Raw genomic sequence first — 27,669 nt, 5'->3', positions numbered from 1 at the left:
TGTGCAGCAATGCACAGCTCGAATCACATCGTCAAGTTCGCCGATGACACGACCGTGGTGGGTCTCATCAGCAAGAACGATGAGTCAGCATTCAGAGAGGAGGTGCAGTGGCTAACGGACTGGTGTAGAGCCAACAACCTGTCTCTGAATGTCGACAAAACAAAAGAGATGGTTGTTGACTTTAGGAGAGCATAAAGTGAACACACTCCGCTGAACATCGACGGCTCCGCTGAACATCGACGGCTCCTCTGTGGAGATCGTCAAGAGCACCAAATTCCTTGGTGTTCACCTGACGGAGAACCTCACCTGGTCCCTCAACACCAGCTCTATTACCAAGAAAGCCCAGCAGCGTCTCTACTTTCTTCGAAGGCTGAGGAAAGCACATCTCCCACCCCCCATCCTCACTACATTCTATAGAGGGACTATTGAGAGCATCCTGAGCAGCTGCATCACTGCCTGGTTTGGGACTTGCACCGTTTCGGACCGCAAAGCCCTGCAGAGGATAATGAGGACAGCTGAGAAGATCATCGGGGTCTCTCTTCCCTCCATCAAAGACATTTACAAAAAACACTGTATCTGCAAAGCAACCAGCATTGCGGATGACCCCACACACCCCTCACACAAACTCTTTACCCTCCTGCCGTCTGGCAAGAGGTACCGAAGCATTCGGGCCCTCACGGCCAGACTGTGTAACAGCTTCTTCCCCCAAGCCATCAGACTCCTCAATACTCAGAGACTGGTTTGACACACACACACACACACGTGTCCTGAGTGCACTTTAATTACGGTCACTTTATAACTGTCTGCTACCTCAATAACTGCACGTTCTAACCCCATGGCCACCACCACTGTGTCCTTGAGCAAGGCACTTAACTCCAGGTTGCTCCAGGGGGATTGTCCCTGTAAAAAGTGCACTGTAAGTCGCTTTGGATAAAAGCGTCTGCCAAATGCATAAATGTAAATGACGTTGTCACTGATAGCAAAAGCCTGCAGGGCCTCCGGACATCTCTGATGCACGATCCCTGCCTTTTATACCCTTATGTCCAGGGGCGGGACATGCCAATTCTGTTTGCCAATTTTTTATTGGCCTTTTTCAAATTGAGAGGTATCCGGACATCTCTGATGCACGATCCCCGCCTTTTATACCCTTATGTCCAGGGGCGGGACATGCAAATTCTGTTTGCCAATTTTTTATTGGCCTTTTTCAAATTCAGAGGTATCCGAGGCTCCCGAAAGAAACCACTTGTATCACTACAATCGACACAACATCTCGTTCCCGCCATCAGGGAACAGGGGTTACACTAGTAACGTAGACGATTTGTAGTCATGCAAGTTTTAATAAAGGAGAAGGTAAGGACCTTATTGAAACTCATTATTATTTGTCTGTTATTGTGGTCTTTTCTGATAAAAGTCATGCTCAGCAGTTTAAATTGGCTACTGTAGGAAAACGATCCCGTAGATCTGCTTTGTGTTCGTAATTCTTATACTGAAGTCAGTAGATTTGTAGTCATGCAAGTTTTAATAAAGGAGAAGGACGTTATTGAAACTCACTATTATTAGACTATTAATGTTGTCTTTTGCACGATTGTAAACTTGAAAAAACTTGAATCACAAAAATAGCTGGAATTGGTGCTTTTAGCTTATTCCTTTAAAATAAATATCCCTGGAAAATATTTTCATGAACCAGTTATTGTCTTCCTTTTTCACCCCTCATGAGTTTGCATCCATGTAATTTGTTGTGGTATTGTAAGAACAAATCTACAAATTAGAAATGAAGCAAATTTGTTGTTTTTTCATTACCCATTTAGCGCTCTTGCCACCTGTGACCTCACACAGCGTAGCCTACCTATGTGACTTGTTTTTATTTATAAAAAATTTTGCATAGCCAAATTTCAAACATTACAAGTAAACACGCTACTAAGATGGACAGAAAACATGGACAAGTTCTTGAAAAGGAAAAATATTGATGATGGTTAGCCTATGTGGGATATTTAGTGGATACTTAGGGATAAACTTAGTGTGCCGTAAAATATGTTAGTCATTAAAAGTGTGCCGTGGCAGAAAAAAGGTTGGGAAACACTGAAATACAGAACATTCATAAGAAGTTGGAAGTGTAAATTGACTGTATGCATTAAATTAAAAGAATGAAATATGGACTTACGTTCTTTCATGGCTAGTATTAACAGTGACTGTACCTGCCTTGCAGGTTAGGCTGTGGATTTTGGCATGCACTTCTAACAGTCAATTTTGCTTAAAAAATAAGGGATAATAAAAGGGGAAAAGTCACAGAAAAATTATTTGTTTTTTTAAATAATCATTTTAACATTTTAATGAGTTGTAAGACTACAGTAAGACGTTAGGCTTAATTTTAGACTATACTTTTTAGAATTTAAATAGTGCTCACTGTGGCTGAGATACATAGTGAACAGTAGAGTTATAAATCAGAAGAAGCTCTTCACCTCACAAGATCTTCTTGGAAGATCCAAGATGGTGGCACGGTAGCACACAGAGGCCACTCCGGATATGGTAGTATCCAAAATGGTAGTATTTTTGCCACTTAGCCCGACATTTATGGCACATGGACATCGAAGAAACTGGTCGCCAGACACTGCTAAAATATAAGATGCATGCAACAACTAAGCTGCATGATGATCTGCAGGAGAAGCAACGCAAACTCTGCTTGCTGCAGGGACCAGGCCTCCAGTCCTCGGCATCGTCTGATGCCGGTGACCGGGGGAGGGGACGTCATAAGCGGTGTGAGAGGAAGCGAAAGCACGGCAAGAGGGCGGGGGTCCATGCTAGGCTAAAAACAAACCCTAGCCAGCCGGCTCTCCCATCTATCCTGCTCTCAAATGTTCGCTCCCTGGACAATAAACTGGACTACATCTGACTTCAGCAGACTACACAGCGTGAGTTTAGAGACTGCTGCATCTTTGTTTTCACGGAGACGTGGCTCAGCGACAGAGTTCAGGATGCCGCCATTCAGCTAGACGGGCTCGCCTCGTTTCGTGCCGACAGAAATGCAGCTCTGTGCGGTAAGACTCGCGGTGGTGGCTTGTGTGTTTACATCAACACGGAATGGTGCAATAACTCTATGCTAGTCTCTAGTTACAGCTCATCGCTGGTGGAGCGAGCATTTCAATGTTTGTGCATTAGAATTACAAGAATCAAAAAGATCACTAGATTTAGATAAAATATGTCACACTGCAGGATACTGCGTTCAATGCTGCGAACCGCATTCAGTTTTGCAGTATGTTTTTGGTGTCGGTCAGGGCAGGAGCTGTACTCTCTTCAGCTGTACACAGAAGTCTTGTCTCAGATGGGTTGTTGTGAGCTAAAAGCCCTCTGGTCAATCGCCGATGCTCTCTGCAGTCGCATTAAACACAGAAACTTCAATGAGCACACGAGAGTCATAAGCGCTGAGCTGACGAGAGTCCCAAACAGCTTTTCCTCAAACAGCCGCAACATTGGGCCATAATGGGCACCCATAAAGAAAATCATCATCAATGAAAATGACAGCTTATTAAGATCTGATATTAAGCAATGGGGTTTAATAATGATAGGTTATCTATAAAACCTTTACAACCTGGCCGCGCGAGAGCAGATTCAATCTCGGCGGCCGACACATGTTAATAAGCCCACAACCTTTAATTAAGCGTTATATATAAGTAGGGCCCCATTAAGGGCTGATTTGTGGCGAGTTCATTACGTCAAGCACCGAGCACCAGACACATACTCAATACAAATCAAGGCACACAGAATATTATCCTGCTTAATGTGGCCCAATATTGATATTTTATCACTGGGTCTTGATAAGTGACTTTTAGAATTGTCATTTTTCATGGTGTTGAAGCAGCAGTGAAGATTCTTCATGGAAATGTTAATGTACATTGTTTATTGAATGATGAACTGCCTCAGACTTTATTTCTCTTTTGTTGGTTTTCTAGGTTTGTAAGACAACAAAAAAACTTGATCTAGAGATCTAGAGAGAAAGAAAAATATATTTTGATTTTGATTCATTTAATAATAGAAAAATCAGTCCATTCAAATTCAGTAAACATTTGTTTTCAGGTCTTCAAGTTAAAATAGGTTCAAATAAATCCTTCTCAAATTGTTATTATTATTATTATTTAATTCATTGTTATATTCATCGTTATCTATTTTCACTACCAAACATTGCATTTAGGTAATTCTTCAACTTATATACAAAGTGTCAATAAAGGGCATGCTTGAGATTAAATATGAGTCAAGTGATATTTGAAGAAAAAAAAAAAAAATAAAACAATAAAAATAATGATAATAATTTAAAATGTAATTTCCATCGGCATCATTTCCAGCACAGAATTCTATTAAACACAATACAGAATTTTAGATGTGCATCTTTGAAACTGGCATGACTTTCAGAAAAAAAAAAGAAAAAACACATACATCTCCTGTGATGCATGTACACACACTGTTGGACATTGTTAGTAGACAAATAAAATATAAGATAATAAAAAAATTAATAAATAAATGTCAAAAAAAACTGAATATAAATACACAATGTAAATATATTATGGATTTCATTATCCTTTTTTTTTCCTCTGTTTTGTCACACATTATTGAATTTTGAAAAGCAAAAGTATAATGTATTATTGTTATCACGTGTTTGTTTTCATTTGGACTCTTTAACTGCAGTGATGGAGTCATAGACACTTCCTCCAACAGGCTCAACTCTGTGTGATCCTGTAACACACACACACACACACACAATGACAATTACAATAACATTAACAGAATATTTTGACATATAATCATAATGTTTGTTCATCTGTGTGTCAGTTTGTTGTTAGTACTCACGCCACGCAGGTTTCCTTCTCTTCCTCTCTCTCAGATGTGTCATACACTTCATCTTCTCATGTTCATATGCTCTATGAAACTCGGCACTGTCAATGTCCTCCATCACCTGCAGCAAACACAACATTACAAACAAATTATTCAACCTTGAACAAGTTATTGCATGAAACTTATTGTTTAACAGTGAACTTGTTTCTTGTCTATAGTTATGAATCAGAAGTAATTTGCAATACTAAAATCTCTTTGATTCTGTAGACTTTCAAACTAACCAACAGGTTTACTGCAACTGTATTGAACCGAAACAAATACCAGTATCTAACATAGAGCAAAACAACAACAAAAAACACAAGAGAGGGAGAGAGAGAGAGATAGAGAGAAAGAGAGAGAGATAGAGAGAAAGCGAGAGAGAGAGAGAGAGAGAGAGAGAGAGAGAGAGAGAGAGAGAGAGAGAGAGTGAATTTTGCAAGTTAAGTTTTTATTGATTTTCTAATTCACTGATTTATTTATATATTTTTTTAAATGTTCATTAAAATGTATCTGTTATTGACCAAAAAAAAGGCACAGGTTAAAAAATTTAGCAGTCAGTGTTAACTGTTTATTTTGTATTTTTATTATTTATTTATTTAGGTAGCATAAAAAATGAACATTTAAATAGTACAAAGAGTACAAACCTGCAAAATTGTGACATTCACATCATTAACACCACTAAGCACAATATTCAAAATAGCATTAATTTATATGCAATGGTTATCCTGGTAAAATACAAATAAATTCAATTTCAGTGAAAATAAGCTTTGTCAGCACGCACCAGAAAAGTGTGATTTAAAAAGGTTGTTGCAGAAATCCACACCGACATTATGATGCTATTGTGATGTAGCTATTAAAGTTAGAGTTGGCTTAAAAGCAAACATTACTTAAGCAGATGTTTACCGCTCTCTGAGTAACTACAAATTGGAATGGATAATTGCTCAGATTTAAATGCAGCAGCAATAACATCTTAATTTCTGATTGGGCCGACATCCACCTCATCTGTGGAAACAAGATGGCGTTGGACATAAACAAGTGTGAATTCATTAGGCCGCGTGCTAAAACGACAGTAGGTTTATGTGTGCGAACGTGCGTCTTTCCTCTCGGGCGAGTGTTTAAGTATCTGCGGCCTAAGAGAGCCGCTCTCTGGCCAACTGTGCAGCATCATCTCTCGTTCCCATATGCCTGCCGCAGCATATGTGAAGCCTGTCGCTACTTCTGTAAAAGTTCCATTAAAAATGCACAACTACAGCTCTAACAGCTTGAGTATTACCTTCACACAATTATTAATGCTCGGCAAAACTGCTGATGAGCACCCAGCACGCATTAAACACACTCACTTACGCCAGACGGGTAATATCATGCGGATTTGGAGGTTTCAGAGCATGCCGTGCTGTTTGTATTTCTGTGTCCTTTGTTTGTCCTTGAATCCATTTTAAATAGATGCCGGGTGACAATCAGTGAGGATTGAAAGATGCTAACAATTAATTGCTAGTGACTTTGTCTAAACAACCTCAGATAACAGGTTTTTAGTAACAATGGTGCTTTTCAGTGCTTCAGAGTAGGTTTATATTTGAAAGACAATTTATGTATACCTTAACGTATACATATATATATATATATATATATATATATATATATATATATATATATATATATATATTCGGGTGTGAAAATACACTTAGCTCACGAGATGATACACAATACTGGGTTCACAAGAACGAGATGATATTTTAACACTATATATGACTGGTCTTTTATTCGACTTATAGGGGATAGGCGATACCACTATTTTCTTTTCGATCCAATACCAAGTACTTTTAGGCCAGTATTTTTACAAATTCTTTGGATAAAATTAGTAACTTAAATGATTACTGTTATTTTTACTTTATTTTTTATATATTTATAGGCTTAAGCAGAAAATGATTAGGCTGCTTTGTTTTCCTTTTAGAAATTAGTTAGTATAAGCCACATATTAAACAACAAAATTAACCATATTATAATATGGCTACTATTACAAAAACCAAGTTACAATATGGATACTACAGTAATGCTGTAGTAATACCATGGTTAATTGTATCGATACCTTGGTTACTGCCAAAATAAATAAATAAATAAAAATTAAAAAACATGGTCACTACAGTCGTGGTTACTAGTCATGGTTAATACAATATTACTACATTAAATCCATGGGTAGTTTTCATGAGGATATCATTTATTAACGAGGATTAAAGATCATTATCAATGTTTTAACACCTCTGAATTTAAATAAGCCTGTAAAAACTATCACACAGCCCATTATAATAATGTCAGGTCTAGGTTTGTGAATAACTCCAGATGCTGTTTTTCTCTCATTACCTCAGGAAAGCACTGTTCCCTCTTTGAACAAGCGCTATGACTGAAAGTGTGATCGCTGTCTGCTGGTGTATTTTAGCATTTCTGTGCGTCAAGATGAGTGGAAGAACAAATTGTGCAATGATATGAACGAATGCAACAATTTGCTCATATAATTGTTTTTTTCCACTTCGAAGCTTATGAGATACATTAATATTCATGTTATCTAAATAATAATTTCATTAGTTAAAAAAAAAACTTCAGAATCTATATTTTTGTGATATGAGCGCGACGCGATCGTCTGTGTTCCGCAACTGCTTTCGGGTCCTTGAATAAAGTATATAAAACATAGTAAGATATAAAAAACATTTTCAAAGTAAGAAAACAATCTCAAATATATTTATTTATACAGAGGCCCCAACAGACCAAAAGATGTGCAAAAAGTGACAGTAGCAAAACATTTTCGGGATTTCCCCTGTAGTGGGGTGATTTGTCACAATGGGAACCTTTTTTTTATTATTATTTCTTTATTTCTGTATGTTATATTTTTAGTTTTGAGGACACCATTATTATAAATTAAGAGTGTTATGAAGTAGGTGTTTAAAAAACCAACATATAAAACCACTGCTATACTGCACAAGTTATTTTCTTATGCAGTATTTTTTTATTATTTTCAGGTAAAAATATTTAAACATCAACAATCAGTTTAGGGTTTATGCCTAAAACATTAGTTATAAGTGTTAACATTTTCGATTTATCTGAAAACAAGATAAAATATCTTATCTCAAGTAAATGTCTACTTTTTTAGAATGTTTAGATATTTTTTATTGGAAAACAAGACAATACATCTGTTTCCAGTGTAGAAAAAAATAAGCAATTTGTGTAATTGGACTTACCAAATAGTTACTGAGCTATAGCCTTTGAGACAACTTCCCGGTCTCCCCTCCATCATTAGTTCTGAGTATATTATTAACCCAAAGCCTTTCCAAAGACCCCCTCTCTAAGCAGAGGTCAGTATTTGCCCACAGTGCAGTCGATGAGGTAAGAGTGATGACATTTTATGTGTCATGTCTTCATTTGGATACTAGTGTATAAAATACTGTATTAGGTCTCTGTGTCCAGCTCATAGTCAGCGGTTGATCCAAGATGGCGGCGCGGTAGCACGCAGCGGCCACTCCGGATCCACAATGGTGCTATTTTTGTTAAAAAAGCCCGACTTTTGCAACACATGGACATCGGAGCAACCGGTGTTCGTGTCTACCATCGCCAGACACTACTGAAATATAAGACTCATGCAAAAACCAAGCTGCATGATGACCTGCAGGAGGCGCTACGCGTACTCGGCTTGCTGCGGAGACCAGGCCTCCAGCCCTCGGCGTCACCTGATGCCGGTGGCCGGGGAGAGGACGTCGTAACCGTGTGCGAGAAAGCGGAAGCGCGGAAAGAGGGCGGGGTCCATGCTAGGCTAAAACAAACCCTAGCCGGCCGGCTCTCCCGCCTATCCTGCTCTCAAATGTTTGCTCCCTGGACAATAAACTGGACTATATCCGACTCCAGCAGGCTACGCAGCGTGAGTTTAGAGACTGCTGCGTCTTTGTTTTCACGGAGACGTGGCTCAGCGACAGAGTTCGGATGCCGCCATTCAGCTAGATGGGCTCGCCTCGTTTCGTGCCGACAGAAATACAGCTCTCTGTGGTAAGACTCGCGGTGGTGGCTTGTGTGTTTACATCAACACGGAATGGTGCAAGAACTCTATGCTAGTCTCTAGTTACTGTTCATCGCTGTTGGAGCTTGTGACTGTTAGATGCAGACCTTTTATCTACCACGGAATTCACCACTGTTTGCATAACCAGAGTTTACATTCCCCAGCGCTAACGCTAAGGAAGCGCTCTGTGAACTGTATGGGGCTATGAGCTTAACTGCAGAACGCTCACCCCGACGGACTGTTTATTGTCGCCGGAGATTTCAACCATGCAAATCTCAAGACAGTGCTCCCTAAATTCCATCAGTATGTGGACTTTGCAACGAGAGGGGCTAACGCGCTTGATCTTGTTTACACAAACATCCCAGGCGCTGCATCGGGCGGAGCCCCGCCCCAACCTCGGCTACTCAGACCACATCTCTGTTATGTTAATTCCAGCGTACAGACCGCTCGTCAGACGCACAAAACCGCTTCAGAAGCAGGTGAAAACCTGGCCAGCAGGAGCCATCTCTGCCCTTCAGGACTGTTTTGAGTGTACTGACTGGCACATGTTCAGGGAGGCTGCAACATATGGCGATTCTACCAACTTGGAGGAATACACAGCATCAGTGACCAGCTACATCAGCAAGTGCATTGATGATGTCACTTTCTCCAAGACCATCACCACATGCTCCAACCAGAAGCCGTGGATGACTGCGGAGGTGCGCACGCTGCTGAGGTCCCGAGACTCGCCTTCAGAGCAGGCGATAAGGCAGCCCTAAGAACAGCTAGGGCCAAACTGTCACGGGCAATCAGAGAGGCAAAGCGCGACACGCCCAGAGAATCCACAGTCACTTCCAGGACAGCAGTGACACGCGGCGCATGTGGCAGGGCATCCAGGCCATCACCAACTACAGGACAACATCAGTTGCCTGTGACAAAGATGCCTCCCTTCCAGATGCGCTGAACGACTTCTACGCTCGGTTTGAAGTGCAGAACGACGTGATGGCGAGGAAGTCCACCCTCCTCCCAACGACCAGGTGCTCTGTCTTACCACGGCAGATGTGAGGAAAACGCTACGTAGAGTCAACCCACGGAAGGCTGCTGGACCAGACAACATTCCTGGCAGAGTGCTCAGAGGATGTGCAGACCAGCTAGCAGATGTTCTTACCGACATCTTCAACATCTCTCTGAGCAGCGCCGTTGTTCCAACGTGCTTCAAGGCCACCACCATCATCCCCATGCCAAAGAAGTCTTCAGTGTCCTGCCTCAACGACTACCGTCCCGTCGCACTTACACCCATCATCATGAAGTGCTTCGAGAGGCTCGTCATGAGGCAGATTAAGACCCAGCTGCCCCCTCACTAGACCCACTGCAGTTTGCGTGATCGTTCAAACCGTTCAACGGACGATGCCATCACCACAACCCTCCATCTGGCCCTCACCCACCTAGATAATAAGGACTCATACGTTCGAATGCTGTTCATAGATTTCAGCTCAGCATTCAACACAATCATTCCCCAGCACCTGATTGGAAAGCTGAACCTGCTGGGCCTGGACACCTCCCTCTGCAACTGGATCCTGGACTTCCTGACTGGGAGACCTCAGTCAGTCCGGATCGGGAACAGCATCTCCACCACCACCACACTGAGCACTGGGGCCCCCCAGGGCTGTGTGCTCAGTCCACTGCTGTTCACTCTGCTGACTCACGACTGTGCAGCAATGCACAGCTTGAATCACATCATCAAGTTCGCCGATGACACGACCGTGGTGGGTCTCATCAGCAAGAGCAACGAGTCAGCATACAGAGAGGAGGTGCAGCGGCTGACGAACTGGTGTAGAGCCAACAACCTGTCCCTGAATGTCGACAAAACAAAGGAGATGGTTGTTGACTTTAGGAGAGCACAAGGTGAACACACTCCGCTGAACATCGACGGCTCCTCTGTGGAGATCGTCAAAAGCACCAAATTCCTTGGTGTTCACTTGGCGGAGAACCTCACCTGGTCCCTCAACACCAGCTTTATCACCAAGAAAGCCCAGCAGCGTCTCTACTTTCTTCGAAGGCTGAGGAAAGCACATCTCCCAACCCCCATCCTCACTACATTCTATAGAGGGACTATTGAGAGCATCCTGAGCAGCTGCATCACTGCCTGGTTTGGGACTTGCACCGCTTCGGACCGCAAAGCCCTGCAGAGGATAGTGAGGACAGCTGAGAAGATCATTGGGGTCTCTCTTCCCTCCATCAAAGACATTTACAAAAAACACTGTATCCACAAAGCAACCAGCATTGTGGTCGACCCCACACACCCCTCACACAAACTCTTGACCCTCCTCCCGTCTGGCAAGAGGTACCGAAGCATTCGGGCCCTCACGGCCAGACTGTGTAACAGCTTCTTCCCCAAGCCATCAGACTCCTCAATACTCAGAGACTGGTTTGACACACACGTGTCCTGAGTTGCACTTTAATTACTGTCACTTTATAACTGTCTGCTACCTCAATAACTGCTATGTGCATAGAACACTATCTCATAGTATGTTATGTTTACATTTTTAGAAACTGTCATCTTTTTGCACTACTGAGTACTGGTCAGCTTGTACTGTCTATTGTCCTGTTCATTGTCAGTAATTTGTTGTACTGTCCTGTACTTTTTGCACATGTTTGCACGTGCACTTTATATAGGTATATATAGGTAGTTTATATAGGTATTTTATTTCGTTGTGTAGTCTCATGTGGTCCTATGTTGGTCCTTTGTTGTTTTTATGTAGCACCATGGTCCTGGAGGAACGTTGTCTCATTTTGCTGTGTACTGCACTAACTGTATATGGTTGAAACGACAATAAAAACCACTTGACTTGACTTGACTTGATATTTATGAGTCAGTGCTCCGGACAGCCGACTGAAAGCAGAGTGAACCAGATTAGCATTTTAAATATGAACAAGTTAACCTTTAAAAGATTCCTGCAGCTAGAATCATTGACCAGCAACAGAACTTTCTCCTTTCTGCAGCTTTTATTGACTCTCTCATGTGTCCTAGGGTCAATGGACCACTGCAAAAATGGAAAAAGATGGCTGCAGCGTGATTGAACGCATCTCAAGCTTGAGCTCAAGTCTGCATGTCGCTAGTATAGTAGCTTTATAAATCCTACTTTATCCTGATCCACATGTTGTTGTTTTTTTCACCTGAAGTGATTCTAAATATGTCAAGCATTAACTAAGTCACTTTACATCGCCAAGCGTTTCATGTATTTGATCTTTTCGCATACATGCAACAATGGATTAGAGGCACATATCACTCCAAACTTTGTGGGACGCCATTCAACAAATTAAGACTGATATGCGGACTCATTTTGATGAAAAAGTGGATCCTATTCAAAGTAGTCTGAGCAGTATTTAGAATTCCTTAACTACATTGTGAGAATAGGTTCATTTGTCAGAGCAGCGTGTTGGGGCTAATGAAGATAATGTGCAGGAGTGTGTCGCTCTTATACTAGAGAAAGACAACTCCTACCTGACGGACAAAGTTGATGACTTGGAGAACGTTACAAAGTCGATGTTACAATCTTCACTTCATTGGAGCACAAGTGTCCTCTGAAGGCAATGATGTTATTGGTTTCATGTCCAGGCTGATTCCACAGCTTCTGGGAAGAGAATACTTCCCCACTCCACTGCTTATTACTGCTCTCCAACTGTCCGACAAAGCAGAATTAGTCCTAGTCCTATTATCATCAGACTTCTTATCTTCAAGATAAGGTGAAAATCCTTCACCTTGCCAGGGAGAAAAAGAAGCTTGAGTTCGATGGGACTCATATCTACATCTATCCAGACTTCAGTGCCGCGGCTTTGATCCTGTCAAACGTAAACTTTGAGAACTTAATATGAAGTACTTTATCCATTATCCTTGCATGCTGTGTGTTTTTGTTGATGGCAAACAGCAGGACTTCAGCTGCCACAAAGACCCTGATGCTGCCTTTATGTCTTCCTCAACGTCTCTGGGACTATGATTACCTACTGAGGTGAGGTTGGTGACTGAGGCTGTGGCTAATTGTAGCATACCTGCCTTCAGTATGACAGTCCAACAATCTGGCTCTTTCTTTATCTTTATTTTGACACTTTTCTTGTATTGATGTTGGATGGAACAGGTATTAATCTCTGTCAATTGTTGTGGTTTTTGTTTACATACTGTTGTTGCAAAGCTGATTGCGTTACTTCTTCTTTATCTTTTTCTTCTTTGCCACTCTAGAGCTTACTATCGTAATACTACAGCCCATAAATGTTAACGTTAAATACTGCTTGTGAGTTGTTTTTTTGTTAAATAAATATGTAACTATTGGTAGCAAATATAGTCCACCCTCCTCACCGGTAGATTCCTTTAAAAGCCTTATCTCCACCATTAATTCAATTTCTGTAGAAATCTTATTATGTGATTTCAACATAAACTGGCTAGATAAGTCATCTAACAAAGAATAAAAAATATATAATTAGCAGTCTAAATGTTACCCAGTTAATTAATGAGCCTACTAGAATTACCCATATAACCCAATCCCTGCTTGACTGGAAACTTGTCTCACACCCAATTAGATAATTTTTTTATCTCCTCTTTTCTCCCCAATTTGGAATGCCCAATTCCCAATACGCTCTAAGTCCTTGTGGTGGCATAGTGACTCGCCTCACGAATATTCGTTGCATCCATGTCTGAGACCGTCAATCAACGCATCTTATCACGTGGCTTGTTGAGTGCATTACCGTGGAGACATAGCGTGTATGGAGGCATTACACTATTCTCTGCGGCATCCATGCACAACTCACCACACGCCCCACTGAGAGCGAGAACCACATTATAGTGACCACGAGGAGGTTACCCTATGTGACTCTACCCTACCTAGCAACCGGGACAATTTGGTTGCTTAGGAGACCTGGTTGGAGTTACCCATACTCTATCTGCAAATGTGCACACATCACCCCACTCAACCCGATCTCATGAAAATTCGTACCTAATTTATGAGTTAGCTATTTCGTATGATATTGCACGATTTTGTTCACATAAACTTGTATGACTTCATCACGTGCAAAATCTGTGTCTAATCCGGAAATAAGCGCATGTTTCGCACATACTTATTAATATTACGCCCTTACCTAAACCCCTTATCTAAACTTTTCCAATCAGTAGAGTGTGTAAACATGATAGGAAGCTGTTGTGTGTGACAGAAGCAAGTATCTGTCACGTATTAGGTGGAAGCAATATCCAGCGACGTCATTGGCTGTAGTGAAATTCGTAGGAATTCAAACAAGTGCAGTCGTATGATATCATACGAAATAGCCAAATTTAGAAAAGTCGTATGAATCCTTATGATTTTGCCGTGAGAGTGTACACTCCATAAAGGAGGTGATGTACTTGATCTCAATAATTATAGACCTATATCCATTATATGATCTATACCTAAAGTCTTTGAAAAATTCATTTATAATCAACTTTCACATTATCTCAGTATTAATAATATCTTATCACCATTTCAATCTAGCTTTAGGCCTTACCAATCCACAACTACTGCCTTATTAAACTTACCAATGATGTGTTCTCTGCAGTAGATAGTAGTGAATTTACAGGTGCAATCTTTATGGATTTAACTACTGCTTTTGATTTTGTTAATCGCTATCTGCTTTTAGATAAACTCCATGCTATCAGCCTTTCTGTAAATACAGTTTTATGATTCAATTCATACCTCCATAATAGAAAACAACGTGTCGTCTTACATGGGAATAAATCTGATCTTTTGATTCAACTAAAGGTGTGCCACAGGGTTCAAAATTTTAGACCACTTCTCTTTTCTATTTATGTAAACAATTTACCATACATTTTCAATAACTGTTGTGTTACATTTTATGCTGATAACACTGTTATATATATCCATCCATCCATCCATCGTCAACCGCTTATCCTGTGTACAGGGTCGCGACTGTTTATATATATATATATATATATATATATATATATATATATATATATATATATACACACACATCTAGATCTGATATACTACAAATTCAAGCTTCTCTTCATTCTGATTTCAACATCTTACAAGATTGGCCTTCACATAAAAAGCTAGTGCTCAACAAAACTAAGTCATTTATTATGATATTTGAAACCAGACATAAACTTAAATCCAAACCGGTTCTTCTGTGATGACGGTACTCCTCTGCATATAGTTGACAATATTAAATATCTTGGTGTATGGCTTGATTTCGAAACTTTCAATTAAATCACACATTGATCATGTCTTATATAAAGTCAAATTTGGAATCAATGTTTTACATTAATCTTTAAATTGCTTTCCACTTAGTGTTCGTAAGAAACTTCTCTCAACTTATACTTCTGATTCTTGATTATTTTGATGTTGTCTATCACAGCGCACTAAAATCACACCTTGCTCCACTTTACACAGTATAAATTAGACTATATTTGTCCTTGGCTGTCCTTTTCTCACTAGTCATTGTACAATGTATGATGCACTTAATTGGCCATCTCTTTTTGTTTTTTTTGTTTTTTTTATTGAAGGAAGAACAGAGTGACGTATCATATACAGAAAAAGTTAACAATGCTCCTTGTTTTTACAATTTTCCACCTTTTCCACAACCCACCCACTGAACAAAGAAAGAAAGGAAAAAATATATATATATATATAAACTATAATAATAATAAGATATATAAACAATGTATGTAAAAAAAAAATAAAAAATTCCAAAGTAGAAAAACAGAGTTTCAAGATTGTTATATTACAAACAGTGAGGAAATAATTGACATCATTGTTAGCCCATTGTGTTGATTTGCGTTATCCGTTCCACTGTGCACGGGCCTTTTAATAACAATATTAGTTTTAGTTTTTGGGAAGAGTTACGTCCTTTTCAAAATATGAAATCATTGGGGTCCATACTGAATAAAAACGTTTGGTGGATCCTCTAAGAGAGTATTTAATTTTTTCCAGTTTCAAAAACAGCATCACATCACTAAGCCAGAGTGAAACTAAAGGTGGTTTACTTGATTTCCAATCAAGTAATATTCTTCTCCGAGCCAAAAGACATGCAAAAGCGCATGCGTCTTGACTATTTTTGGACATGACCACACCTTGTACAGGTACTCCAAATATAGCCATCTCAAAACTAGGCCTGATATCCTTAATATATGCCTCAGACAAAATTTTAAATATAACTGTCCAGTAATCCAGCAGTCTGGGACAAGTCCAAAACATATGAGCAAGGTCTGCTTTAGCAGAACGACAGCGCTCACATGTATCATCTACATTTGTGTATATCTTGGACAGCCTAACCTTGCTGTAATGAAGTCTAGACTGGATTAAACCCAAGCGAGTACAGGAGGTTGTTCCATTCACTCTAAATAATGCATTATTCCATGTTTCATCTGATATATCCACTGCCAAATCCTTTGTCCATTCTGCACGGATTCTGTCTAGATTAATATTTTTTATTGACATTAAAGTATTATATACTTTAGAAATTACACCTTTCAAATGTAAGGGAGTGTTTAACATTTCATCCAATCCTGTGCTGGGAGGAATGGTTGGATATATAGGACAATGATTTTGGATTAGATGACGAACTTGAAAATATCTAAACAGATGTGATCTTGGCAGATTATATTTTGAGGAGAGATTGGAAAAAGGTCCAATCTTTCAATAAAAAGATCGCTAAATTTGACAAGACCTGCCAGTTGCCATTGACTGAAGACTGAGTCCATTTGAGCTGGAGGGAATAGGTGGTTCTTGCATATAGGGCTGGCCATGGAGAAGTCTTTGAAACCAAAACATTTTCTAAATTGAAACCAAATCTTGAGAGTATTTGTGACGACTGGGCATTGAGTATATAGTGAAATACAAAGGGGCAATTTAGATAAAGCTAAAGCAGGAAGGGATGATGAAGTACAGGAGTTTGCTTCTGAAATACACCAGACATCTTTGGGGTTCTGAAGCCAATAAAGTACTTTTGAGATATTTGCAGCCCAATAATAATACCTGGAATTAGGAAGCGCTAATCTGCCTTGAGATTTCTGTCTTTGGAGAAATTCCTTCCTAATCCTAGGTGTTTTTCCACCCCATATAAATGATGAAATAAGACTGTCTAAGTTCTGAAAAAAGGATTTTGTTAAAAATAATGGAATGCATTGAAACAAGTACAAGAACCTTGGTAAGATGTTCATTTTTACACAATTAATTCTATCTGCAAGAGAGAGAAATAGCAAATTCCATTTTTTGAGGTCTAGCTTTAACTTGTCGATTAGAGGAGCAAAGTTCTCTTTGTAAAGGTTAGGGAATCCCTTTGTGATGTTTATCCCTAGATATCTAAAACCCGATATAGACAATTGAAAAGGTATATCGGTATTCGAGATATGGAGGTCCTTACTATTTATGGAGAAACAAACACTTTTCGAAAAATTCAGTTTATAGCCTGAGAAAGTTCCAAATTGTTTTAATATTTTTACTACCTGTGGAATACCCAAGATCGGATCTGAAATATACAATAGCATATCATCGGCATATAAGGATACTCTATGTTCTATGCCCATACTGCTAATACCAGTAAAATGCTGTGAATGTCTTAATGCTATAGTTAGGGGCTCGATGGCTAAAGTAAAAAGTAAAGGGCTAAGAGGGCATCCTTGTCTTGTACCACGTGATAGGGGAAAATACTTTGAACATATTCTATTTGTAATTACAGATGCTTTAGGGGAAAGGTATAATAAATTAATCAATGAGAGAAGAGATGTACCAAATCCAAATCTTTCCAGCACAAAGAATAAATATTTCCACTCCACCCTATCGAATGCTTTTTCAGCATCTAACGAGATGACTACCTGAGGGACAGGGTCCTGAGAAGATTTGGCCGAGTGTATTACCCCTAACAATCTCCGGATATTACTAAAAGAGTGTCGACCTCTGACAAAACCGGTTTGGTCTTTTGAAATCAAGTTCTCTATTACTGTATCTAAACGTAAAGCAAGGATTTTTGCCAAAAGTTTTACATCTGAGTTTAAGAGAGAGATTGGCCTGTAAGAGTTACATTTCAGAGGATCCTTTCCAGGTTTTAGTAAAAGTATAATGTTTGCTTCATTCAAGGTTTGTGGCAAGCTACCCTTTTCCAACGAATCCCCAAACATATCAAGAAGAATAGGGGCTAATTTATCTGCAAATTTTTTGTAAAAGTCTATTGGATAGCCATCAAGACCAGGAGTTTTTTTGCTCTGCATTAATGTGATCGAGTTTAAGATTTCTTCTATTTGTATGGGCTGATCTAAAGAATTTTTCTGCACAGAATTGAGGGTGGGTATGCTTATATTATTTAAAAATTCAAAAATTTCAGTGTGAGATTCAGGGCTTTCAGAAGTATACAAATTTGAGAAGTAGTTCTTAAAAGTGGTATTAATTTCAATTGGATTAACTATTAAACCATTGTTATCGTTACAAATTTGAGGTATAAGTTGAGAAGCAGCTTTAGATTTTAACTGGTGGGCTAGAAGTCGTCCTGCTTTTTCTCCATGTTCATATATATAACCTTTAGAACGTGATCAATACCATTCAGTTTTATTTGTTGATAACAGATTGTACTGAATTTGAAGGTTCAACCTTTCTTTATATAGTTCAGGTGAGTTCTATGTTCTCTGTTTCAGAGTTCTATGTTCTCTGTTTCACCCATCACGTTTATGTCATGTTTCCGTGTGGTCTGCTCCGTGTTTTCCGTTTCACCCGTCAGCGATCCCGTTCCATGTCACGTTTTCCCTGTTGTCCGCCCTGAGTCTCACTGTCTGTGTGTAAAACTACAATTCCCACAATTCCTGGCCTCTCTCACTGCCTGCACTCTTCATTGTTCTCACCTGTGTCTCGTTTAGTCTTCATTGTGTTTGTGTATTTAACCCTGTTTGTTTCTCCTTTCCCCTGTCGGTCTTTGTTGTATGTTGATGCCTTCTTCCCATGTTTTCCATCGTTGTTTTTTGTCGCTGTTATTTCCTTGTGTGTCTTCCGTGTTTTTATTTACCTTTTTCCCATCGTGGATGTTTTCTTTTGTTCATGTTTTATATTACCCCTTAATAAACCGCCGCTGCAACTAGATCCTCATCCTGTGTCTGCCTCTACCTACAACCGTGACAGAAAGACAGACCACCAATGGATCTAGCAGCGGTTTTTCTCGAACTGGCCCGGGCGAACTTTCCCGTCCGCGAGTACTCACGACTCTTCTTCACGGTCGCCATCCACTCCGGGCTCGACGACAACGCCTGAAAACCATCTACTGGGTCGGGTTGCCATCATCCCGGTGGAGAGAGGCGCCGGAACCCGGAGAGCACCCGTGGAGGGAGTACGTGAGTCTCGTTCTGAGGAAACTCGCGCCCGAGGAACCACCCCTCGTGATTCCGGCTGTCGAGCCTGAGCCCTTGCCTACCCGGACCGATGAGCCAGCGCTGCCAACTTCTTCCGCCCGGAGGAGGAGGAGGAGGAAAGTCTCCGCTCTCCAGTTCACATCTGCCACAGTCAGCGAGCCAGCGCCCATGCCTGCCACGGTCAGCGAGCCAGCGTTGCCAGCCTCGACCGTCCCAGAGCCAGCGCCTGTAGCCTTGACCGTCCCAGAGCCAGCGCCTGTAGCCTCGACCGTCCCAGAGCCAGCGCCAGCAGCCATGACCGTCCAAGAGCCAGCGCCAGCAGCCATGACCGTCCAAGAGCCAGCACCAGTAGCCATGACCGTCCAAGGGCCAGCGCCAGTAGCCAGGACCGTCCAAGAGCCAGGGCCTCTCGCGCCTCCTAGGGCTCCACCTCTCGAGCCTCCTAGGGCTCCGCCTCTCGAGCCTTCCAGGGCTCCGCCTCTCAAGCCTTCCAGGGCTCTGCCTCTCAAGCCTCTCGAGCCTTCCAGGGCTCCGCCTCTCAAGCCTCTCGAGCCTTCCAGGGCTCCGCCTCTCAAGCCTCCCGAGCCTTCCAGGGCTCCGCCTCTCGAGCCACCCAGGGCTCCGCCTCTCAAGCTTCTCGAGCCTTCCAGAGCTCCGCCTCTCGAGCCACCCAGGGCTCTGCCTCTCAAGTCTCTCGAGCCACACAGGGCTTTGCCCCCCGAGCCTCCTACGACTACGGCTCCTCTCCCAGAGACTCCCGAGCCTCCTACGGCTCCGCCCCCAGAGCCTCCTACGGCTCTACTCCCAGAGACTCCAGAGCCTTCTAGAGCTCCGCCTCTCGAGCCTTCTAGAGCTCCGCCTCCCGAGCCTCCTACGGCTCCGCCCCCAGAGCCTCCTACGGCTCCGCCCCAGAGACTCCAGAGCCTTCTAGAGCTCCGCCTCCCGAGCCTCCTACGGCTCTGCCCCCTGAGCCTCCTACGGCTCCGCCTCCCGAACCTCCTACGGCTCTGCCCCCAGAGACTCAAGAGCCTGCCAGGTCTTCGCCTCTGAAACCTCCCACGGCGCCACCTCCCTTGGCTCCGCCTCCAGAGCCTTCCAGGTCTCCACCCCTAAAGCCTCTTACAGCGCCACCTTCCTCGGCTCCGCCTCCTGAGCCTTCCTTGGCTCCACCTCCTGAACCTTCCTCGGCTCTGCCTCCGGGGCCTCCCTTGGCTCCGCCTCCTGGATTTCTCTCGGCTCCGCCTCCTGGGCCTCCCGAGCCATCCTCGGCTCCGCCTTCCTCAGCTCTGCCTCCGGAGCCTCCAGAGGCCCCCTCAGCTCCGCCTCCTGAGCTTCCAGAGCCTCCCTCAGCTCCACCTCCTGAGCCTCCCTCAGCTTCGTCTCCAGAGCCCCTCTCAGCTCCGCCTCCGGGACCTGTCCCTGTCCGATGGCCTCCTCCCAGGCCCCCTGAACCGGCCCCTGCTCTACGGCCATCTCCCAGCCCACCTAAACCTGTCCCTGCCCGGTCGATACCTCCCTGGCCTCCTAAGCCTATCCCTACCCTGTGGACGCCTCCCAGGCCTCCTGGACCTGTCCCTGTCCGATGGCCGCCTCCCAGGCCTCCTAGACCTGTCCCTGTCTTGTGGCCGTCTCCCAGGCCTCCTCGACCTGTCCCTGTCCTGTGGCCAGCTCCCAGACCACCTAAACTTGTCCCTGCTCGGTCGATACCTCCCTGTATCCCGTGGACTGCCTAATTGCCCCTTGTGCCCCCGTGGACTGCCTAATTGCCCCTTTTTCCCCCATGGACTGCCTAATTGTTCCTTGTGCCTCCTTAGTCTGTCTCTGTGTCCTTTGTGCCTCCTTAGTCTGTCTTTGTGTCCCTGGTGGCCCCTTTGTTCTGTCTGTTTTCCCCCTTGTCTAGCCCCCCTCTCCTTGATCATTTGTTTATTTTTTCTATTCTGTTTCTTCTTAGGACCGTCTGGAATCCGGTCCTTTTGAGGGGGCTATGTCACGTTCCTGTGTTGTCTGCCCTATGTTCTCTGTTTCACCCATCACGTTTATGTCATGTTTCCGTGTGGTCTGCTCCGTGTTTTCCGTTTCACCCGTCACCGATCCCGTTCCATGTCACATTTTCTCTGTTGTCCGCCCTGAGTCTCACTGTCTGTGTGTAAAACTACAATTCCCACAATTCCTGGCCTCTCTCACTGCCTGCACTCTTCATTGTTCTCACCTTTGTCTCGTTTAGTCTTCATTGTGTTTGTGTATTTAACCCTGTTTGTTTCTCCTTTCCCCTGTCGGTCTTTGTTGTATGTTGATGCCTTCTTCCCATGTTTTCCATCGTTGTTTTTTTGCCGCTGTTATCTCCTTGTGTGTCTTCCGTGTTTTTATTTACCTTTTTCCCATCGTGGATGTTTTCTTTTGTTCATGTTTTATATTACCCCTTAATAAACCGCCGCTGCAACTAGATCCTCATCCTGTGTCTGCCTCTACCTAGAACCGTGACAGAGACATAGAATTGAGGTAATCTACCCTTCTTATAGAATAAATTAAATCGTCCAGTTTTTGTTTACGTTTTTTATTGAGAGTTGAAGTATATGATATTATTTCTCCCCTGATAACTACTTTAAGTGTCTCCCACAGTGTAGATGCTGTAGTAGATTCGGACCTGTTATGTAATAGGAAATTATCTATAGCTGTTGATACAAATGTACAAAATGCAGGATCTGATAACAAGGCCGTGTTTAGTCTCCACAAAGGCCGTTCGTTATACCTCAAATTACAAATAAGGTCTAATTGCAAGGGGGCATGGTCTGATTCCATAATAGGTAAATATTCAATTTGTCCAACAGAAGGAAGGAGAGATTTATCAATAAAGAAATAATCAATTCTTGAATAGGAGTGATGAACATGTGAAAAATAGGAATATTCTCTGCTTTGTGGGAAAAGAAATCGCCAAGGATCAACCGCCCCCACTTGATCCATGAATGTATATAAGGCTTGGGCCATCTTGGAATGGGATAAAGATTTGGGATTGGAACGGTCAAGGGACGGATCCATTACGAAATTTATGTCACCACCAAAAATCATAAGATGGGAGTTTAGGTCTGGCAATAGAGAGACTAGCTTATTAATAAAACTCACATCATCCCAATTAGGCGCATATACATTAACTAATACAACAGGAACATTATATAATATCCCAGAGACTACAACATATCTTTCCTGAGTATCTGCAATAGAACCAGAGGCAGTAAATTGAATGGTTTTGTGTATCAAAATGGCAGTTCCCCTTGCCTTAGAGTTAAAGTTAGAGTGGAAAACTTGCCCCACCCATGGTTTCCTAATTCTAAGATGATCGACAATGCGCAAATGGGTTTCCTGTAAAAATATTATTTCAGATTTTAATTTTTTTAAATATGCAAAAATTTTGCCTCTTTTGATTGGGCTATTTAGGCCTTTGACATTCCAGCTAACAAATCTAACTTTCGACCCCCCAGGAGATTTAGTTAAATCGGCCATATCAGACATGGACAAATATATATTTAGTCAAGCATTCACAGATCAAAAATGCCATCAGCAACATAAATGTTTCCTCACTATTCAGTTTTTCTAAAATCATATCATAAAACAAACAAAAAACACAAAAAAAAAATTCAATACCTTTTAAATAAATCAAACTTCCCAGCATTTTCCTAATGCTTGCTTCCCCAACTGAATCAAGCTGCAGAAACCTATATAAATTGCATGGCTCCCGGTTATCCAGTCTTTACCTCTCGATCTTCTTGAGAGACTCCAAACCACAATATTTACATGGAGTACAGCATAGTGTCATTATTACACAGTGTACTGAATGAACTTTAAGGCAATAAACAGAAACAAACATGCCATCTTTTCTTGAAGTTTTAAATAACTTGCTATAGAAGAATAGATAGAGAAAGTCACCTTATTACTTGAAGTATGTTGTCTGTACCATTTAACTTCACAGACAGTAGCGTTATATCTTTAGTCTTGTACAAAGACACGTTGTTTGTAAAAAGCCTCGGCAGCCGCAGGTGAATCAAAAGTGTGAATTTCCTCGCCGAGTTTCACACGGAGACGTGCAGGATACAAAAGTTGAAACTTTATGCCTTTCTGATAGAGGGATTGTTTGACTTCTTTGAATCCGGCGCGTTTCTTCGCTAAAGCTGCGCTCGTATCCGGGTATAGCCGCAGTGACGTTCCGTTGAATTTGGTATCATGTTGCCTGGCCCAGTGAAGTGCCTTTTCCTTTTCCTGAAATCGGTGGAAGCAGACAATGAATGGTCTTGGAAATTGCCCTGCTCCAGGTTTGGGGCGAAGCGCGCGATGCGCTCGTTCAAGTTCGGGAGGTTTGTCAAACACGCTCTCCATGGTATCTTTAAGCAGCCCAGATATAAATCCGATGGGGTCTTTTCCATCCTCAGCGCCTTCCGGAATATTGATAATACACAGGTTGGCCCTTCTGGATCTATTCTCAAGATCGTCAATTTGGTCAAGAAGAAAAGAATTCTGCGTCTTCAAGGATTTAATCGTCGTTTCCGCGGCGGTTAGCCTTTCAAAGTTTTCACCGACCAGTACTTCAGTAGATGCAAGCCGGTGCTGAAACGAGCCGACCGTCTCGCGTAGCGTGTCAAGGGAGGCCTGTAATGGCTTGATTGAATCGTGAATTAAACTTGCCATGTCCTCTTTTAAACTGGCCCGCTGTTTTGCCAGTTCGGAGACTAGCTGACTCATCGACAAGTTATCCTTATTGTCTTTTTCAGGTACGTCCTTGTTGCTAATAGTGGTGTCATTAGCCGCCATTACTGCTAACTTACCCGCGAGGGTAGCGCCTGACCGTGTTGCTGGCGCGGTACTTTGCTTCTGTTTAGAGTTGCTCATTCCGCTTTCTCAACTAAGTGTAGTTCTTAAATGTTATATTGTAAAGCAATTAGATTAGAAGCATATATGATTAAAAGGAGTGTGGTTGGGAGGTCCTCGCCTTTGCTGCCTTCTCTTACATCGCCAAACCGGAAGTCTTAATTGGCCATCTCTAAATGTAAGAAAACACATTCACTGGCTTCACTTTATATTTAAATGTATTCACTTCAATTATAACTTTTAGTTTAACTCTTTTTTTATTGATTTTTCCCCCAATCAGAGAAAAAATAAAAGACAGACAATACAGTGTTTGTTTCGACATATAGACCAAGAAATACAGATAAAAATAAGCAGATTTCTTACTCTCTGATTCAACAACAAAAAACAAAAGAAACAAAGGGGTTATAAATGGTTGCTTCCAAACATGCTAGTATGTTACAAAACAATACAAGTAAGAATAATATTAATGTATTATGCATGTACAGTGTGGTAGAAAAATATATAAAATACAGCAAAAACTGTAGATATTACTAAGAAAAAAAAAAAAAAAAAAAAACCTTTGCACCTTTTTTTTTAAACAATCACTGCCAGCTGTCAAGAAAACCAAATACAATTGTTTCCCTTTTTTTTTTATGTACTCGGATTCTTAATCAAACAGGGACGAGAGAGAGGACAAGATCAGCAAGGGTCAAAAACAGAGGAGTGGTTACGCAAAGGGTTATTTCTAGGAAAGTTAATATTTTTTAAAGTACAAAAGAAAAGGTTGCCAAATCATGTGAAATTGTTCTGTTCTACCAATCATTGTAAATCTAATTTTTTCTATTTGAATACACTGCAACAGGTCGTGCATCCAATGGGAGTAGCTGGGTGGAAATGGATTTTTCCAGTTCATCAGTATAAGCCTTTTGGCAATTATTAAGCAAAAAGCTAAAGCGTTTGACTGTAAGATGATAAGGACACCTTTGCGGGATTAAGACCAAATAGTGCCACTAAAGGGCACGGTTCAACATCTAAAATAAAAACGTCAGAAATTGACTTGAAGATTGATGTCCAGAAAGAGGTCAACGCTGGGCAAAGCCAAAAAGTATGATAAAGAGTAGCCGGGCTTGTCGACATCGGGTCACACGTAGGATCGAAATCCGGGTTTATTTTAAACAGTTTAGCTTTTGTCCAGTATATTCTGTGTAACAGTTTAAACTGTATTAGTGAGTGGCGAGCGCAAATAGAGGTGGTGTGTACACGACAAAGGGCCTTTGACCATTCCTCATCAGTAAAAATATGGATTAAGATCTGATTCCCAATTCTGCTTAATTTTAGACATGGCTGAAAAATCTGAGAGTGCAGTAAATGAAAAGATTGTTTTGTAAATATTGGAGACAGCACCTTTAGAGACTTTTATTTCTAAAACTTGATCAATTTCTTGTTTCAGAGGTAAAGTGAGAAAATCTATTTCTTATGAATTCACGAGTCTGAAGATATCTAAAGAAGTGAGTTTTCGGGAGATTAAATTTGTCTGATAAATATGAAAAAGTTACAAAAGTATTATCGTGGAAGAGGTCATTAATATCTACAATGCCCCTTTTAAACCATAATGCGAAGGCTCCATCTGAAATGGAAGATAAAAAAGAAGGATTTTTATATATGGGAGACAGACCCGACATTTTCTGAAAGCCAAAGTGTTTTCTAAATTGTTGCCAAATTTTTAGGCTGTGCAAAACTAAAGGGTTTGAAGAGTAGTGAGAAAATTTCATAGGAATAGAAGAACATAACAAAGCATGTAAAGAGACTCGGCTACAAGAGTCACATTCTATTTCAACCCATGCCGGAACTCAATGACAAAGACCATAATGTGACTGACTCCAATATAAAATGCTATGAATGTTTGCTGCCCAGTAATAAAATAAGAAATAAGGAAGTGCGAATCCACCTAGTTTTTGGGTTGCTGAAGGGATAACTTCTGGATTCTTACTGGGCCTCCGTTCCAAATAAAATCTGAAATCACTCGATCTAATGACTTAAAGAATGCTTTTGGTATAAATACCGGAATATTTTGAAATAGAAATAGAAATTTAGGTAAAATATTCATTTTTATGGCATTAATTCTACCTACAAGTGAGAGTGGGAGAGTTTTCCACCTAGCAAGATCCTCTTTTGCTCTCTCCAAGATTGGAATAAAGTTATGTTTGAAGAGATCTACATATTTCCATGTTACTGTAACTCCCAGATAACGAAAATGATCTGAGGCTGATTTAAATGGAAGAGCTGATACTAAAAGAGCTCTTGCGGCTGTGTTAATTGGAAAAAACTCACTCTTATGCAAGTTTAATTTATAACCTGAGACACTACCAAATTGTCCTAGAATACTTAAAACGTGTGGAAGACAAGTTTCTGGATCTGAGATATATAACAATACGTCATCGGCATAAAGGGAAATTTTTTGTTCTTTTCCTGCTCTATGGATTCCAGTGATCTTGCCATTGGTACGAAAAGAGATTGCAAGAGGTTCTATCGCTATAGCAAACAAAAGTGGGGACAGGGGGCAACCCTGTCTAGTCCCACGGTGAAGAGAAAAATATTCAGAACTAATACCATTTGTTTTTACCGAAGCCAAAGGGGAAGAATATAAGAGTTTTACCCAGGACACAAATTTATCACCAAACCCAAATTTTTTTAATGTACAAAATAAATAGTCCCACTCAACACGGTCGAAAGCCTTCTCTGCATCGAGAGAGACTAGGGCTTCTGGCATGTATGAGTCTGATGAGGTATAGATTATGTTCATCAGCCTTCTAAGGTTAAAGAAGCTTTGTCTATTTTTTATAAAGCCAGTTTGGTCCGGATGAATGATGTCTTGAATAACAGTTTCCAACCTTATAGAGAGAATCTTGGCCAAGATTTTCACATCTACATTTAGAAGGGAAATTGGACGATAAGACCCACAATCTAGTGGGTTTTTACCAGGTTTCAAGATCAGTGAAATTGACGCCTGACGCATGGAGGGAGAAAGATGCCCATTACTTAGGGATTCTTCGAAAACTGAAAGAAGTAATGGGGAGAGCTGGAGAGAGAACTTTTTTAAAAACTCTGTGGGAAAGCCATCTGGACCTGGGCATTTTCCACTCTGCATCTGAGTAATAGCATGTAAAATCTCAGCTAGACTAATAGGATCCTCTAATTTGTTTTTTGACGCGTTACTAATTTGAGGGATGTCAAGATTTTCAAAAAAATTATCAATCAGATTGGAATCTTTGAGGGAGTTTGACTGATACAAAGAAGAATAAAACAATTTAAATTGATTGTTAATTTCTTGGGGGTCTGATATACTATTCCCTGATGTGGTTTGGACTTGAGCAATAAAACTTTTTGCAGTTTGTAGTCTAAGCTGTAATGCAAGTGCTTTACTCGGTTTATCACCAAACTCATAGTATCGGTGTCGTGACTTAAGTAGAAGGTGTTCAGCATAGCTAGTGGAAAGAAGATTATATTCAGATAGCAAAAAAGCCCTTTCCTTATGTAGTAATGGGGTTGGACGTTGTGCATATTTCTGGTCCAA

General features: G+C 41.3%; 1 protein-coding gene across 1 annotated transcript in view; it reads right to left on the bottom strand.

The window, feature by feature from the left end:
* Positions 1-3,924: 3,924 nt before the first annotated feature.
* The window catches only part of ofcc1 (orofacial cleft 1 candidate 1), a 239,258-nt gene continuing 215,513 nt past the window's right edge, over positions 3,925-27,669 (bottom strand). The window contains exons 21-22 of the mRNA XM_052114721.1: positions 4,840-4,945; positions 3,925-4,725 (exon numbers count right to left, since the gene is read on the bottom strand). Coding sequence (XP_051970681.1) covers positions 4,655-4,725; positions 4,840-4,945 — 177 coding nt within the window. The 3' untranslated portion in view covers positions 3,925-4,654. The remainder of the gene's footprint in view (positions 4,726-4,839; positions 4,946-27,669) is intronic.

Source organism: Xyrauchen texanus, chromosome 42, assembly GCF_025860055.1.
Source record: "Xyrauchen texanus isolate HMW12.3.18 chromosome 42, RBS_HiC_50CHRs, whole genome shotgun sequence".
In the NCBI taxonomy this organism is placed as follows: domain Eukaryota; kingdom Metazoa; phylum Chordata; class Actinopteri; order Cypriniformes; family Catostomidae; genus Xyrauchen; species Xyrauchen texanus.
The sequence above is the reverse complement of the archived record's forward strand: the minus strand, read 5'-3'. Positions and strand labels throughout refer to the sequence as shown.